The sequence below is a fragment of the Salmo trutta genome, chromosome 13 (genome assembly GCF_901001165.1).
Source record: "Salmo trutta chromosome 13, fSalTru1.1, whole genome shotgun sequence".
In the NCBI taxonomy this organism is placed as follows: Eukaryota; Metazoa; Chordata; class Actinopteri; order Salmoniformes; family Salmonidae; genus Salmo; species Salmo trutta.
Window position 1 is genome coordinate 53,107,881 of NC_042969.1, and position 16,476 is coordinate 53,124,356.

The 16,476-nt window shown below is 44.0% G+C and overlaps 1 protein-coding gene across 2 annotated transcripts in view; it reads right to left on the reverse strand.

Moving 5' to 3' along the window:
- The window catches only part of nova2 (NOVA alternative splicing regulator 2), a 57,632-nt gene that overhangs the window by 9,933 nt on the left and 31,223 nt on the right, over positions 1-16,476 (reverse strand). For both annotated transcript variants that reach the window (XM_029772503.1, XM_029772504.1), the window contains one exon: positions 9,371-9,537. In XM_029772503.1, coding sequence (XP_029628363.1) covers positions 9,371-9,537 — 167 coding nt within the window. The remainder of the gene's footprint in view (positions 1-9,370; positions 9,538-16,476) is intronic.

Consider the following 16,476-nt stretch of genomic DNA (forward strand, 5'->3'; position numbering starts at 1 on the left):
CGGGCAGGCAGGCAAGTTCCCATTCAGTTGTCAAAACGTGGGTTAGGATAAGCATGCATTGGCAGCCAAGCTGCAGAATGACGAGAAGGCTACTGTTCACCATCGTTTATCAGTGCAATTTTGACAGCTAACTAGCTGAAAAAGTCTGAGAAGGTTTATCTAATGTTCCCTTGTTAGATTGTTTGCTCATCTCGCTCTGGCTGTCACATCCTGACCAGAGGGAGTAGTTGTTTAGTATTTTGGTCAGGACGTGGCAGAGGGATGTTTGTTTTGTATGGTGGGGGTTTTGTGTGTGTGTTAGAGAGGGGTGTTTGATTTATGTGTTCCTGGGTTTTGGGTGTATGTTCTAGGTTAGTTGTTCTAGGTTGTATTTCTGCATGTTGTCTAGTTTAGGTTTTCTATGTTTAGGTTTGGGTGCTGGACTCTCAATTGGAGGCAGGTGTTTCTCGTTGCCTCTGATTGAGAGTCCTATATATGGGTAATTGTTTGGTTTAGTTTTTGTGGGAGATTGTTTCTTGTTTTGTCTGCGTGAGCCTTACAAGACTGTTTTGTTGTTCGTGAGTTCGTTATTTTGGTGTTCATTTTGATTTCAAATAAATATCAAGATGAGCATCCACATTCCTGCTGCGTTTTGGTCTTCCATTCCAGATGACAACCGTGACACTGGCTAGCATTAGTTGTTGATCATGTTGTTGTTGATGTGGATAAGAGACTGAGGGATAGATAGCCTACCTTTTCATGGTTATTTGATAAATAGGACTTTGAAGATCCCAAATGTAAGAGAACTACCTTGCTATTAACATATTTGCAGAAATCCATTCAAGTGTATTTTGTGGCTTTTGGTGAATGTGTTAATGCGATCTAATGTTGTGCTGTTGCTACTGCCTGTAAACACACAATTCAGTTCAAAATGTCAGGCCGTGTGGCAAATGGCTTATTTGCATATAGGCCTACTGTAGCTATGATTGGCTGTTGCGCGCTGGTCTTCGTAGACTTCGGTCCTGAACAAGACAGAGGTTTTTTGGGGGGGTTATATTTACTGCAGTGTCTATTAATTGTCCAAACGCACGACCGCTCTCCCACTCTATATTGCTATAGAAATTTCACAAATGCCTTACCAGACGTCATTCCCAAACATTCTATGAATTTATGAAACCGCTGAAATGACCATATCTAAGTGCTACCGTGTCAGAAAATGTCAAAAAAAATTATATTCTTCCTGGGGGTGTATATGAACAGATTTTAATAAGATTTCATGTTGCTAAAAGTTCCACTTTAAATGTATTAAGAAAGCAGTGCATTTGATAGGGATTGTGGTCTAAAATAGGATCTTAATGACATTATTTGGGTCAGTATGTTCACATATACTATAATGTATAGTACATGAACATATGCACGCGTGTTGCACACCAACTTTGCTCAGATTCGTGGCTGGCTCTGATCCCAAACCTGGGCCCTCAATCATGTATTAAGTGACCTCATGAGGCCTGCCATCTAACAAGTGCTGATGAGGCCCAAAATAGCCTGTCCTTGTGGGGCTGAGGTGGGGCCACGTCCGTCCGACGAGGAGCCTCAGTGTGCTGCTGAGCCGGGCCAATGGGCTACTCCACCAGGACATGTTCACTCATAGACCCTAACACGCTGTGACAACATGGAGCGGTTAAGAGAGAGAGAGAGAGGACTGAGAGGAAGACCTTCTCCTTCCAGCTCCAACGGAAACAGGGCTGATGCTGGGTTCAGGCTTTTAGCCTTGGAAGTACTATTCAGCCTTAAGTAATACAACACCACTGTCCACTTAGCCCCCTCAAGGCTTTCATTAACAGAAGAATCCTGGAAGCAGCACAGCTGATAGAGAATTTTAAGTCACCAGGGAACGGCAGTGTGTTTTGAGGCTGGGCTGGGAAGCCCATGTCAAACACTAGCCAACCAGAGGAGGCGATGGATGACACGCTCAGAAATGTTGGCGACCACAATGTTATCGGATTGTTTGTACAGACATCTCTTCTCACAGTGGATTACAATAACTCAGAACCCTGGTGTGCCACTGGGAAGGAAAGTTGCTCTTTTCTCACGCATATTTAATAAAAGGGGATTAGTAATGAATTGTTCTAGTATCCATGGCAACTGCTGACCTCCATCCTCCATCTTGGTCCCATTCCCAGTCCAAGCCTTGCAGGCAGATATAGTACATTAAATTGTGGCTACATATTTATTAATTTAAAAAAATTACAATACAAAATATACACATACAAACAGCATACAGACAGACACACAAACATCAATGACATCACACCAGCCCAGACCCACCTGCTCACACCCCCATCCCCAGCATCACTCTCCGCCACATGGCCTCAAACTGCACCATTGTGTTTCTCTCCACGCCCACGTACTTTCAACATTTAGATAATAAATAAAGCATTTGACCTTTCCATTGTGTTAACGATAGAGGATTGGTTAATTTCCAGTTTTTAAGTTTACGTTTAGGCTATACATTTAAAATGCTGGACATATCACATACACACATACACACATACACACATACAAATACTAACTTAACACCAGACTTTAGTTTCGCTTCCACAAAAGCCTGATCTAAACCTGATCTAATATTCCTCTCCACACATACTGTAAAGCAGCAGTACCTGTAATTCATAAACATAAAACACTCTCCTTCAAAGGACCTCTCCCTCCCAACTACACACACGCATGGAAGCACCCTCACTCACACATCCATACACACAGTGGCAAATGTGTCCTTCCTTCCTAAGAGATTTAACCCAACATTAACGGGTGCACATCCTCGTCAAACAACAAATATATTGTAGTGCCTCTCTCCACCGTCTTTCCTACGAATGGGATCGATACTTGGCGGAGGAAGTGACCTTTTCCTGGGCCAGCTGATGAATCTGAAGGTTAAAAACGGCATTAAAATATTTTCTGCTGGCCATCGGTCCTCCTGAGACAAGGCTGGAGGGGGGGAGGGTTATTGGAGAGGTTGCATTGCTCTGTTTTCTTTTTCATACGTTACAGCGATTTTCCTAATGTAGCTTTTAATTTAGGAGATGAACGGCCCACTCTGCTTGCGCTAGGCCCGGCTATATGGATTAGCCGGCGCTGTGTGCTGTTCCAATGAGAACAGTTATTAGATACAGGATGCTGGTTAATTAAATAGACTGGACTTGGTGGTGTTGCGGAGGGAAGGGTGGGCTGAAATGGCGCAGCCACTTAAAGCAATCACTTACAGTATGTCATTACAATGAAAGAGAACCTCTGCGTCACCACAGAGCGAGGGAGCATTTTAAGAGTTGAGGTTTATGGCTTACTAAAGCTTTTAAGAGATTAGACCAAAGGAAGATAGTTTACTGGGTAGCATCTTCATGGTCGCTTAAATGTTAACTTTCTGAACCATTAAGAATATAAACGTTACTGTTTCTGACCCACAAGAGTAAGATCTAACTTTCAATACCTAAAAAACGAAATCCCTAAAACACAATTCCTTATAATTAACCACCCAATCTCAGTTACAGTACCAGTCAAAAGTTACTCATTCAAGGGTTTTTCTTTATTTTTACTATTTTCTACATTGTAGAATAATAGTGAAGACATCAAAACTATGAAATAACACATATGGAATCATGTAGTAACCAAAGAAGTGCTAAACAAATTGAAATATATTTGAGATTTGAGATTCTTCAAAGTAGCCACCCTTTGCCTTGATGACAGCTTTGCACACTCTTGGCATTCTCTCAACCAGCTTCATGAGGTAGTCAACTGGAATGCATTTCAATTAACAGGTGAGCCAATCAGTTGAGTTGGGACAAGGTAGGGGTGGTATACTCTATTTGGTAAAATACCAAGTCCATATTATGGCAAGAACAGCTCAAATAAGCAATGAGAAACGACAGTCCATCATTACTGACATGAAGGTCGGTCAATGTGGAAAATGTCAAGAACTTATAAAGTTTCTTCAAGTGCAGTTGTAAAAACCATCAAGCACAATGATGAAACTGGCTCTCATGAGGATTGCCACAGGAAAGGAAGACCCAGAGTTACCTATGCTGCAGAGGACAAGTTCATTAGAGTTAACTGCACCTCAGATTGCAGCCCAAATAAATGCTTCACAGAGTTCAAGTAACAAACACATCTTAACATCAACTGCAGAGTAAAGGAAAAGCAGCCAACAAGTGCTCAGCATATGTGGGAACTCCAAGATTTTTGGAAAAGCATTCCTCATGAAGCTGGTTGAGAGAATGCCAAGAGTTTGCAAAGCTGTCATCAAGGTTAAGGGTGGCTGCTTTGAAGAATATTAAATATAAAATATATTTTGATTTGTTTAACACTTTTTTGGTTACTACATGATTCCATATGTGTTATTTCAGTTTTGATGTCTTCACTATTATTCTACAATGTAGAAAATAGTAAAAATAAAGGAAAACCCTTGAATGAGTAGGTGTGTCCAAGTAGGTGTGATCATCACAGAAACCAGAGAATATTTTACATTATTCAGGAATTGTTTGGGTCATGTGGTGAGGGAGGGTTCATGTTGTATGGGAAGTGATTGTTTATACTGTGCAGATTCACTCAACTATGAAACCATTTCTGTTCCACAACAAATAGCCCTCTACAGGCAATTACACATGGTGAACATGGTGAGCTAGCCACAACTGCAATGCATTTTGGTGTCGTAGGGCGGAACAACACACATTTGAGAGAAATTCCAATTCCATATTCCACAATTCCACTTTTCTACTCACTCACATCTAACTCGAAGTTAACCTGATTCCCGAATTCCTATACATTTTTGGGCTACTTCCTGTGTGGCCAGGGCAATAACAGGAAGTAGGAAGCAGGTGTTCCTGCATGGGGTGAAAGGTCACAGGAAACTGTGGTTGGCCAGGAGGAAATCTGGAGGGAGGATTCTGAAAACATTTGAGACCAAAGGCAGTGGGGCGCAGCTCAAAGTTGACACAACTCACTGTCATCATGTTATTGTAGACATCACAGTCTCGCCATAGTGGGCAGTTGTTGCCTTGAAATGCCAGATCAGATCAAAGTTAGCTAGCACAACAATGCTATTTAGCATTTCAGCTAAATTAGTAATGTATTAGCCTAGGTATCAGTTTGAGTACTGAACGTTGCTCCATGTTAAGTGAGATTCAGTGTCGGTGGGTGTGGATGTTTTTTGTGCCTGCCTGTCTGTCTGTCCTGAGTGAAAGCTTTGGATTTGATTGAGTTAGGTGTTTGCTGCCTGTGCTCCTGCTTGTCCCGTCTCCATTTGGCTGGTGGAGATTAGCGGCTGTAGTTTACAGAGAGCCTGGCTGGCAGCTGTTGCTTAACATAACTTCACATCTTATCTTACATCTCTCACTCACTCTGCTCCCTGGGGCAACCAATAATGAGACACATGCCACGACAGCCGTGCTCGTGACAACAACCAGGTAAAAAAAATAACCACACACATAACCAAAATAGGCCCTGAAAGCGCATGCGTTGTGCCTTTTGAGTTGAGTATGGAATATGGAAGTCGATTCATCAGAAGACCTCCCTTCTCACTTGTTGTTTTGGTTACAACCGTTGTCTGAGCAATGTCGACCATGCTCTGCAGAGTCTACAGAGAGTAGTGTATGGACCATTGGAGTTTGGAGAATAGCTTACGTTACTAATAGCCCAGCAACCAACAGGCTACACTGTCTGTCTCTGTGTAACACAAACACAGAATCATTCCATACAACACTCTCAAATTCATTATTATTAATAGTAAAAGACAGGCACAGGAATTATTTCTGTCTAAAATAACTGCCCTTTATCTGATGCCATAGGAGCTGTTCCTTTTTCCGGCACTGCCATCAATCCATCATTCACTCAAAAGCTTGAAGGAAAGAATCACCCATTTTGAATGTTCTATCAATTCCCGGGGTCATTTCATGTTTTCATGTGCATCTGAGCTTATTGCCGTTCAAGCAGGCAGAAATACAGCCGGTATGTCAAGTTTTGCATCGAGATGCACAAAAACCACATACCATTCAAAATGAGTGAATCTTTCCTTTAAATACTGGTTTGTGTATAAGAGTGCATTAGTTTCGATATACAGTTGAAGTCGGAGGTTTACATACACCTTAGCCAAATACATTTAAACTCAGTTTTTCACAATTCCTGACATTTAATCCTACTAAATATTCCCTGTTTTAGGTCAGTTAGGATCACCACTTTATTTTAAGAATGTGAAATGTCAGAATAATATTAGAGAGAATGATTTATTTCAGCTTTTATTTCTTTCATCACATTCCCAGTAGGTCAGAAGTTTACATACACTCAATTATTATTTGGCAGCATTGCCTTTAAATTGTGGGTCACTTGGGTCAAATGTTTCGGGTAGCCTTCCATAAGATTCCCACAATAAATTGGGTGAATTTTGGCCAATTCCTCCTGACAGAGCTGGTGTAACTGAGTCAGGTTTGTAGTCCTCCTTGCTCGCACCCACATTTTCAGTTCTGCCCACAAATTTTCTATAGGATTGAGGTCAGGGCTTTGTGATGGCCACTCCAATACCTTGACTTTGTTGTCCTTAAGCCATTTTGCAGCAACGTTGGAAGTATGCTTGGGGTCATTGTCTATTTGGAAGACCCATTTGCGACCAAGCTTTAACTTCCTGACTGATGTCTTGAGATGTTGCTTCAATATATCCACAGAATTTTCCTCCCTCATGATGCCATCTAGTTTGTGAAGTGCACCAGTCCCTCCTGCAGCAAAGCACCCCCATAACATGATGATGCCACCCCCGTGCTTAACGGTTGGGATGGTGTTCTTCGGCTTGCAAGCCTCCCCCTTTTTCCTCCAAACATAGCGATGGTCATTATGGCCAAACAGTTCTATTTTTGTTTCATCAGACTAGAGAACATTTCTCCAAAAAGTACGATCTTTGTCCCCATGTGCAGTTGCAAACCGTAGTCTGGCTTTTTTTATGGCGGTTTTGGAGCAGTGGCTTCTTCCTTGCTGAGCGGCCTTTCAGGTTATGTCGATATAGGACTTGTTTTACTGTGGATATAGATACTTTTGTACCTGTTTCCGCCAGAATCTTCACAAAGTCCTTTGCTGTTGTTCTGGGATTGATTTGCACTTTTCGCACCAAAGTACGATCATCGCTAGGAGACAGAACGCGTCTCCTTCCTGAGTGGTATGACAGCTGTGTGGTCCCATGGAGTTTATACTTGTGTACTATTGTTTATACAGATTAACGTGGTACCTTCAGGCATTTGGAAATTGCTCCCAAGGATGAACCAGACTTGTGGAGATCGACAATTCTTTTTCTGAGGTCTTGGCTGATTTCTTTTGATTTTCCCATGATGTCAAGCAAAAAGGCACTGAGTTTGAAGGTAGGCCTTGAAATACATCCACATGTACACCTCCAATTGACTCAAATGATGTCAATTAGCCTATCAGAAGCTTCTAAAGCCATGACATCATTTTCTGGAATTTTCCAAGCTGTTTAAAGGCACAGTCAACTTAGTGTATGTAAACTTCTGACCCACTGGAATTGTGATACAGTGAATTATAAGTGAAATGATCTGTCTGTAAACAATTGTTGGAAAAATGACTTGTGTCATGCACAAAGTAGATGTCCTAACCTACTTGCCAAAACTATAGTTTGTTAACAAGAAATGTGTGGCGTGGTTGAAAAACGAGTTTTAATGACTTCAACATAAGTGTATGTAAACTTCCGACTTCAACTGTATACTGTATGTGTGTGTTCCTAGGATATGTGTGTGAGTGCGTGTGCGTGCCTGTATAATGTGTAAGTGTATATTATGCATAAATTCCTGACTATATCAGAACCGCAAAGTGTTCACTCTGCAGTAACTTTTTCCTAGTGGAGTATTCTTTGCCTAGCAGAGGTGTGTAACTTGTCTGATAACTCCTATAATTATACACATTTATAATCAGGCAGGCCTCGCGGCAGGAGAAGGAGCAGGAGCCGCCATCGGCAGGCCCTCGTGTTGTGTTCCACGAATTTAGGTTATGGCCTGCCATCACTGAGTCTGCTCAGTAAGCACAAAAGGGACAATGCCGTGAGGGATTAGCACAGCACAGATACCAGAAAATAACTCAAATTCTGAATTCTGAATACCCAACATGTGCTCTTTGTCCTAAGAGGTAATTGAATTAACAGGACGATAAATAGAATGTTGGGGTCAATGTTGCAGATGAAAACAATGCAGGTCCTCCCCGAACAATCAATGGAGTGTAATCATCAAGTGATAATAAGTGATAATCACTTAAAGAGATTGGGAGGGGGAATCAATGGCTTGGCTAACTGAGCCTGTTCTGTGTTGGTATGAACTGGTGGACTCTGAAAGGCCAAACAATAGAGTTATACATGACAAAATACAGTGACAATTCGTCTTGTCATTTTCATTCGATAGTGCTGCCATGGTCGATTTTAAAGGAAGTGGAAGGGGAGAGAGGGTGATGGAAGGAGCAAATCATGTGGATAGAATGCCGCAGCACAAATGAGCTGAAAGTCTCAGCCCTGATGTGGGACAATGTGGATTTCTAACACCTCATCTATGTGTTTTAGCTGGACAACACTTATGAGCCACACTTCCTTTGCGGTGCAGGGGGAGCTTCCTTCCAGACCCTGGTCTGTTTGTGATAGCTGGTTGAGGGTAGTGAGGCTAGCCATCCATTGTTAATGTCACATGTGTGGGTTTAAGGGGGCCTATCTGGAAGAGCAAGAAACCCCACACCCCAGACGCCATATCCTGTCTGGGTGGATTATATCACAGCCGGAGGATGTCTCTTTCTGTCTGTTTACATGGAAGCTGGGAACACTCCCTCGAGCCTCGTGCAGACACAAAATCAGAGCTTGGCCACAAACTCACACTGAAAACATTTATTAGATTGGGCCTTCTTCGAAAGACAAATAATCATGACTTCCACCCCTTGTTGTGAGATGGTAGCTGCCAACACATAGACAATGGGGTGAGGCTATATACAAACTAATGACTGGGATTAGAATCATCCATTTTGGTCTGACTAGCTCAGGGGTCAACATTTTGGCTCAACTACCGCAATGATGCTCTTCCATAATGGTTCAGTCCAGGATTGTCAGTTTGCTAAGTCATATTCATACCTACCTATCCAACACACATCTACAACCACACACTCACGTGCACATGCACACAAACACTTTCATTGCCTCAGTTGGGATAAAATAGGTACAAAAACACATGGAAAAATCCCTTTTACATTCACTATACAGTCTCAGGTTGAACTCTTATTTAGTCCAGGGAGAGAATGTAGTCTTGGTCTCAACACTAGAGGGTCTTGAGAGAAAAGAAGCAGGGGTTGGGGTCATGGTAATGGGCTTCACCTGTTTGATGCGGTCAGGGTTGACGGTGGTCTGTGGCTGCATTACGCTGACCGGTTCGGATTTCTGGGTGCTCTGTGGCATCTCCCGCACCTTCTCAGCAATGAAGTTATGGACTCCATTCAGAGCCTCCACTGTCCCCTGGATCAGACACACCCGCTCTGTCGTGCCTGGAGAACAGACGGAAACACTTCAATGTCTCATTCATACATACAGAACATGACTTACTAACTTAAGGCTTTTGGTTCCTATAAGGAGCACTGGTTGTTGACAAATACATACAGAACATATGCAACTTTAATGAATGGTAATGTACTCTCATTACCAATCAAGCATCTCGAGAGAATGTCATTTTATGGGTATGTGTAGGCCTAATCAAACATTAAAAAAAGACAATGCAATCAGTATGTGTATTTCTTTCATGTCCAGTGACTCCCTCTTTTCCAAGATGGCAGCCAACATAGGAATTGGTTAATAATATTTGCCATCTCATAAAATACAACCCTGTAATTTCTAACTACAGTCTCTATTGGTTCCCCTTAGCGGACGCTCCCTACAGTATCTATGCAATGACGCAATGTAGTTTGTTTCTATGAACATTAAACATAACTATTTTAACTATTGTACAGATTGTTTTCCGTTTCCTGGCTTCACATCTCCCATCTGTGAAAGTAATATTAGTAATGCCTGGTCAAATTCCATCAGTAAAGTCATACAGAGTCAGCAGGATGAATACAGCCTGGTCCCAGATCTGTTTTGTACTGTTTTGCCAACTCCTATATATATATATATATATATACATATATATATATATATATATATATATATACAATGCTCAAAAAAATAAAGGGAACACTTAAACAACACAATGTAACTCCAAGTCAATCACACTTCTGTGAAATCAAACTGTCCACTTAGGAAGCAACACTGATTGACAATACATTTCACATGCTGTTGTGCAAATGGAATAGACAACAGGTGGAAATTATAGGCAATTAGCAAGACACCCCCAATAAAGGAGTGGTTCGGCAGGTGGTGACACAGACCACTTCTCAGTTCCTATGCTTCCTGGCTGATGTTTTGGTCACTTTTGAATCCTGGCGGTGCTTTCACTCTAGTGGTAGCATGAGACGGAGTCTACAACCCACACAAGTGGCTCAGGTAGTGCAGCTCATCCAGGATGGCACATCAATGCGAGCTGTGGCAAGAAGGTTTGCTGTGTCTGTCAGCGTAGTGTCCAGAGCATGGAGGCGCTACCAGGAGACAGGCCAGTACATCAGGAGACGTGGAGGAGGTCGTAGGAGGGCAACAACCCAGCAGCAGGACCACTACCTCCGCCTTTGTGCAAGGAGGAGCACTGCCAGAGCTCTGCAAAATGACCTCCAGCAGGCCACAAATGTGCATGTGTCTGCTCAAACGGTCAGAAACAGACTCCATGAGGGTGGTATGAGGGCCTGACGTCCACAGGTGGGGGTTGTGCTTACAGCCCAACACCGTGCAGGACGTTTGGCATTTGCCAGAGAACCCCAAGATTGGCAAATTCGCCACTGGCGCCCTGTGCTCTTCACAGATGAAAGCAGGTTCACACTGAGCACGTGACAGACGTGACAGAGTCTGGAGACGCCGTGGAGAACGTTCTGCTGCCTGCAACATCCTCCAGCATGACCGATTTGGAGGTGGGTCAGTCATGGTGTGGGGTGGCATTTCTTTGGGCCGCACAGCCCTCCATGTGCTCGCCAGAGGTAGCCTGACTGTCATTAGGTACCGAGATGAGATCCTCAGACCCCTTGTGAGACCATATGCTGGTGCGTTTGGCCCTGGGTTCCTCCTAATGCAAGACAATGCTAGACCTCATGTGGCTGGAGTGTGTCACCAGTTCCTGCAAGAGGAAGGCATTGATGCTATGGACTGGCCCACCCGTTCCCCAGACCTGAATCCAATTGAGCACATCTGGGACATCATGTCTCGCTCCATCCACCAACGCCACGTTGCACCACAGACTGTCCAGGAGTTGGCGGATGCTTTAGTCCAGGTCTGGGAGGAGATCCCTCAGGAGACCATCCGCCACCTCATCAGGAGCATGCCCAGGCATTGTAGGGAGGTCATACAGGCACGTGGAGGCCACACACACTACTGAGCCTCATTTTGACTTGTTTTAAGGACATTACATCAAAGTTGGATCAGCCTGTAGTGTGGTTTTCCACTTTAATTTTGAGTGTGACTCCAAATTCAGACCTCCATGGGTTGATAAATTGGATTTCCATTGATCATTTTTGTGTGATTTTGTTGTCAGCACATTCAACTATGTAAAGAAGAAAGTATTTAATAAGATTATTTCTTTCATTCAGATCTAGGATGTGTTGTTTAAGTGTTCCCTTTATTCTTTTGAGCAGTATATATATATATATACTAGGAATCCGTCTGCTACATTCATCATCAACCATTTGGCTTCACTATTGCATGTCTAGAACCATGATTAGCAGTGATACAAATGTTTAAAACGTCCACATGGCCTCATCTGTTCAGTGTTACACTGTACTGTGATCCCAAGACAGGATGAAGTTGTGAAAGCAGCTGAAACAACAGCCACACGGCTATGGAGTGTCTTGTTATTCGGAGCGTGGCCACAGTACATAATGACTAGTGTTGGACAGGGAGTCTACTGAAAGACTCCATATTGGAACTAATTCGATAGTAACATGAGTCATTGACTGGTCTGACATTGGAGTCTCCCTCAGGAGGGGAATTGGACAATAAAAGGGTTCATTTACAATGTCGACCTCTGCATTACAAGCACTATACAGTAAGCACTTCATTTTTAGGTCCAGATTCTATCAGTCTGGGTACAGACCTTGGTTAATTATGTTCCTCTACTGTTGTTATCAGGTACATTGGTGCCACGCATCCAAGACAAACACAACTTCTCTCTGTGTAAATATATCATCACCGTTCTCTCAGAAGATGAGTGTGTTTAGACCATGAAAGGAAAACAACCCGCCTAAAAGCCCTCATAATGTGGCAGAAACCAGGCCAGTCCCAAACCAAGCCGTCTCCCTCTCTCTCCCTCCCTTCCTCCCTCTTTTTCTCCCTCCCTCTCTGTTCTGTTAGGGCCGGACTGAAATCTGTCCTTATCGCCTCCGACCAGTCGCAGCTTCCTGCTTCACGCTTTCCCTTCATTGTTTTCTTGGGCCAATGGGGTTTAGTTTGGCCCTGCGCACTACCAGTTGTGGCGAGCTATTAATACAGGGACATTTAGGAATTTCAGACTATGGGTTGGGGTAAAGAGCCTCTGTGAGTTTCTGACAACTGGTATCCCAGGGGTAATCTAGGCCCGACCAATCAGCCAGTGTATTATTAGGGCAGAGATGGCCATTGTCTTGGCATGGGGATGTGGGTAAGGGGGGTGGGGAGGGCAGACTGGTTACGCAGCAGCAAAGGCCGTCCTATGAAATTGTACCCTTTTTTGCAACACTTTTCCTGTATTTTCAATTGTATAGGTCATTTCTATAGATAGACTGTCTGTCTGAGGTTTGATATTCAGCAGCAAAGTTGTACCCTACTAGTTACATGAAGGCCTAGGAAAGTGATGACTATAGTAATGTAGCTAAAGGTGTGTGGGGGGGTAGGAGGGGGTGAGGTAACATGGGGTAACCCTGCCCGAGAAGTGTCACAGTTTGACAAAGCCTTTCTCTGCTATGTTGACATTTCCCACAGTGCTCACTGAGCATGCTGTTAGCAGTCCCATCCCTACTACTCGTGTTGGTTTGACTAACCTCTACCTGGTTACTGCTATAGTTACAGTTACTATGGTAGGGAAACCCCTTGTTTACTCCCAATCAAAAGCACAAAAGACCACTTAAAAGTAAGTTGTATTTTCTTATTTACTGTGTGGCCAGGATTTCCTTCTACAATAATCTGAACCTGAAATGAATGAAAATAGGAATACAACTGAACTGTTCATAGGCATTATAGGGAACGGGGTAAAATATCTTCTTCAAATGTGGCCCGATGAACCACGTTTTGGAGCCTTTGGCCTGACAAGTCATTGAGAAGCCCTTCGTGTAGTAGATGGATGGCCTGGCTGGGAGAATTCAGCTCAGCAACAACTGCCATGCTGAGAGCGATGGGCCATTTCAAGAGCAGTTGTTTTTATGGAATCATTAATTGTGTGACTCATTCATTCCCTGCACGAATGGGCAGAGAGGGGAGCAGAGGGAAGCTGCTGAGAGATGATGTGTGCCCTGGCCTCCCCTGCTCCCCTGCTCCTGAGAGCATGACAAGCCTTACATGCAATAGCAGCAGCGGGGGCAACCCTCCGCCTCCATGTCCTCCTCCACAGCTCTTACATACACACTTCTCCCAGCTTGTTCTGGTGGACGTCCAATGACAGAGCCCATCTCTGGATCACCAGGAAGTACTTGAAGATGTATTTAATTCTACCGCTTTCACTGAAATCATCCCAGTTTAATTCCTTCTTCCAATTCGGAGACTTCTTGAAAACAATCCAGGATTCTATTATGGTTGGATCCACACTGGGATAACCTTAGAGAGGAAAAGCCTGATAAATACCAATCTTAAACAGTGAGATATGGGTAGGTTTAATGTAAGCTCATTAAAGGGAGCTCCTTAGGCCCTGGCTAAACCCGGTAAACTGTGTACCTTGGATCTAATAGCAGGATTATCTGCCTATTATGGGTGAGACTTTCATCCATTTTGTTTCAATGGGTTAAAAATCACCAAATAGGAAATGTGATTAGGTAGAATCACTCAGCCATGTCACATAGGCTGTGTTTACACAGGTAGCCCAATTCTGATATTTTCCACTAATCAGATCAGCTCCTTTGCCAATAATTAGCAAAAGATCAGAATTCCCCTGCCTGTGTAAATGCAGCCTAAGAACAAAAACTAATGCTGATGAAAAAAAAAGCTCTCTCAGACACTCAAGGTGTGTTGTTCTCATAGGTAAACAGAATGCATACTCTCAAGTATCCTTATGGTCATATTATGGTGTTAAACTATTTACAGATTACAGGTTAACTCTGAGTCACACCACAACAGTTGAATAGATAAAAAAACCCATGTCTCCAAGGGAAGAACTCACTGTCATTTAGAAAGTGCTGACCACAAGCTAATACCAGCCTAGCAGAAAGAGATTGATTGATTTATTGATTGACAGGACACTGAACCCATAGAAATGACCATGGCCGCCCCAATAACCAATTAAATTGGTTTTAATGGCTTAACGACCTGGCCCAGCTCCAGGGACAAAGGACGCAGAGCTATCTGTCTCAGCAGACAGGGGGACACTGTAGCAGAAGACTCTGCCTGCTGGTGCCTGCCTGCCTGTCTGTCTGCCTGCCTGCCTGCCTGCCTGCCTGTCTGCCTGTCTGCCTGCTGGTGCCTGCCTGCCTGTCTGCCTGTCTGCCTGTCTGCCTGCCTGCCTGCCTGCTGGTGCCTGCCTGCCTGCCTGCCTGCCTGTCTGTCTGTTCTGACTACGTTTTGGAACATGAACTCTAACCCGTGGAAGGGGTTACAGATGTTTCCTGGCTTTATGACCATCAGAGAGAGAGACAGAGAAAGAAAGAGATTGTGTGAGAGAGAGTCAACGAGGACGACTGAGAGAGGGGGGAGAATATAAAAGCAGGCTTCAGCCTTCCTCCGTGACTAGTATTTTCCTGTCCGCCCATCGCGGCTCACTTGATTGCACTTTTGAAACAGATGGGGCCCCTGAGAGTCGGGGGCTCATTGTCTATAGGCTGGGAGCCGGAGCCCTACTCATAGTCACCCAGGCAACCGGCAGGTCCCCCGAAAATATTGCAGGGCAGCTGTTGCCTGTTGGGTGATGTAATGTGTTATTATTTAAAAAGGAGAGGTTGCATGTGAGGCGACTGCACTGGATGTGGATGTTGCATGTGCTTATGCAATCATGAACAGTAAGGGAGGAGGCGGTGGGGGGTCCAGGAAACTTGGCAAATGGTTTCCGTCAAAAATCACTTCATGTCTTTTGACTGTGCTCATGTCAGTCATGTTCCATGGTGCCTGTGGATGAGAGAGAGAGAGAGAGAGAGAGAGAGAGAGAACACGATCTGCAGCAGTCTGCAACCACTGAGTCTGAGGGCCAGGTTGGGCCAGAGTACAGCCAAGGAACGCATTTAGGAAACCATATGAAAACTGAGTGTTGGTGTGGACAACGGGCCTGCAGCATACTAGAGGAATAAGTACCTGTAACAGCAAATCAGCAAACATGATTGACAGCCTCCTTCTCCTCAGCTTTGCAACAATTGAGTGCACCAGAAGAAGTATAAGAAAGTCTCAAAAGAATAACAAAAGGACTTGGAAGAAACGGTGAATTCCTCTATAGTGATGTCACTCTTTTGAGTGGGTCCAGGGCTTTCTCCCCCCTGTCCACCCAGCCACCCCCCCTTTCCCTCAGTTCGACTTCAGCCAGCAAGAATGGCGTTGTCATGGTTACGGGGCCCATGCCGTGCAAACAGCTGAAAGATGCCGTGTCTGCTCTCTCCGCTGGTCTGCCCTTCATCTCCTCTCACACTCTCTCCTTCAACCTCCCAAGGCCCTCTATCACACCCCTCTGAGACCTTCCAGCTAGCAAAGAGTACACAGAAGAGAGGGGGGAGAGAGAGAAGAGAGAATGAAAGAGAACTAAAGAGAGAGAGAAGATTGAGGGAGGGAGAGAGAGGGGGGGGTGGTGGGAAATGAGGGGTGTTACCCAGAGAAAAATCAATTTTGCCAGGTTGCTGTAAGGACTCTTGGAAGTTGTTATTTCTATGGACAATTGTCACACTTTCTTCCATTTCAATTTCACATGGGTCTAACTGCATGTTAGCATGGCCACAGAGCCAGAGTAGGGAGATGTGTCAAACCAGCCTTGTTTGGCTGTGTACCAGGCTGCGTTAGCGAGGAGCAACGTGTTTACTATGGAGATGATTTCAAGTGACTGATACTACTAACATCCTAAAACATCTGACCCACAATACACAAAGACACAAGGACAAGCGCACACACATGCACACACAAGCTGCTAGCCTATCCATGTGGAGAAAACTCACACGTCCAAACGCATACCCACAGAGGTCTATATATACAGCCAT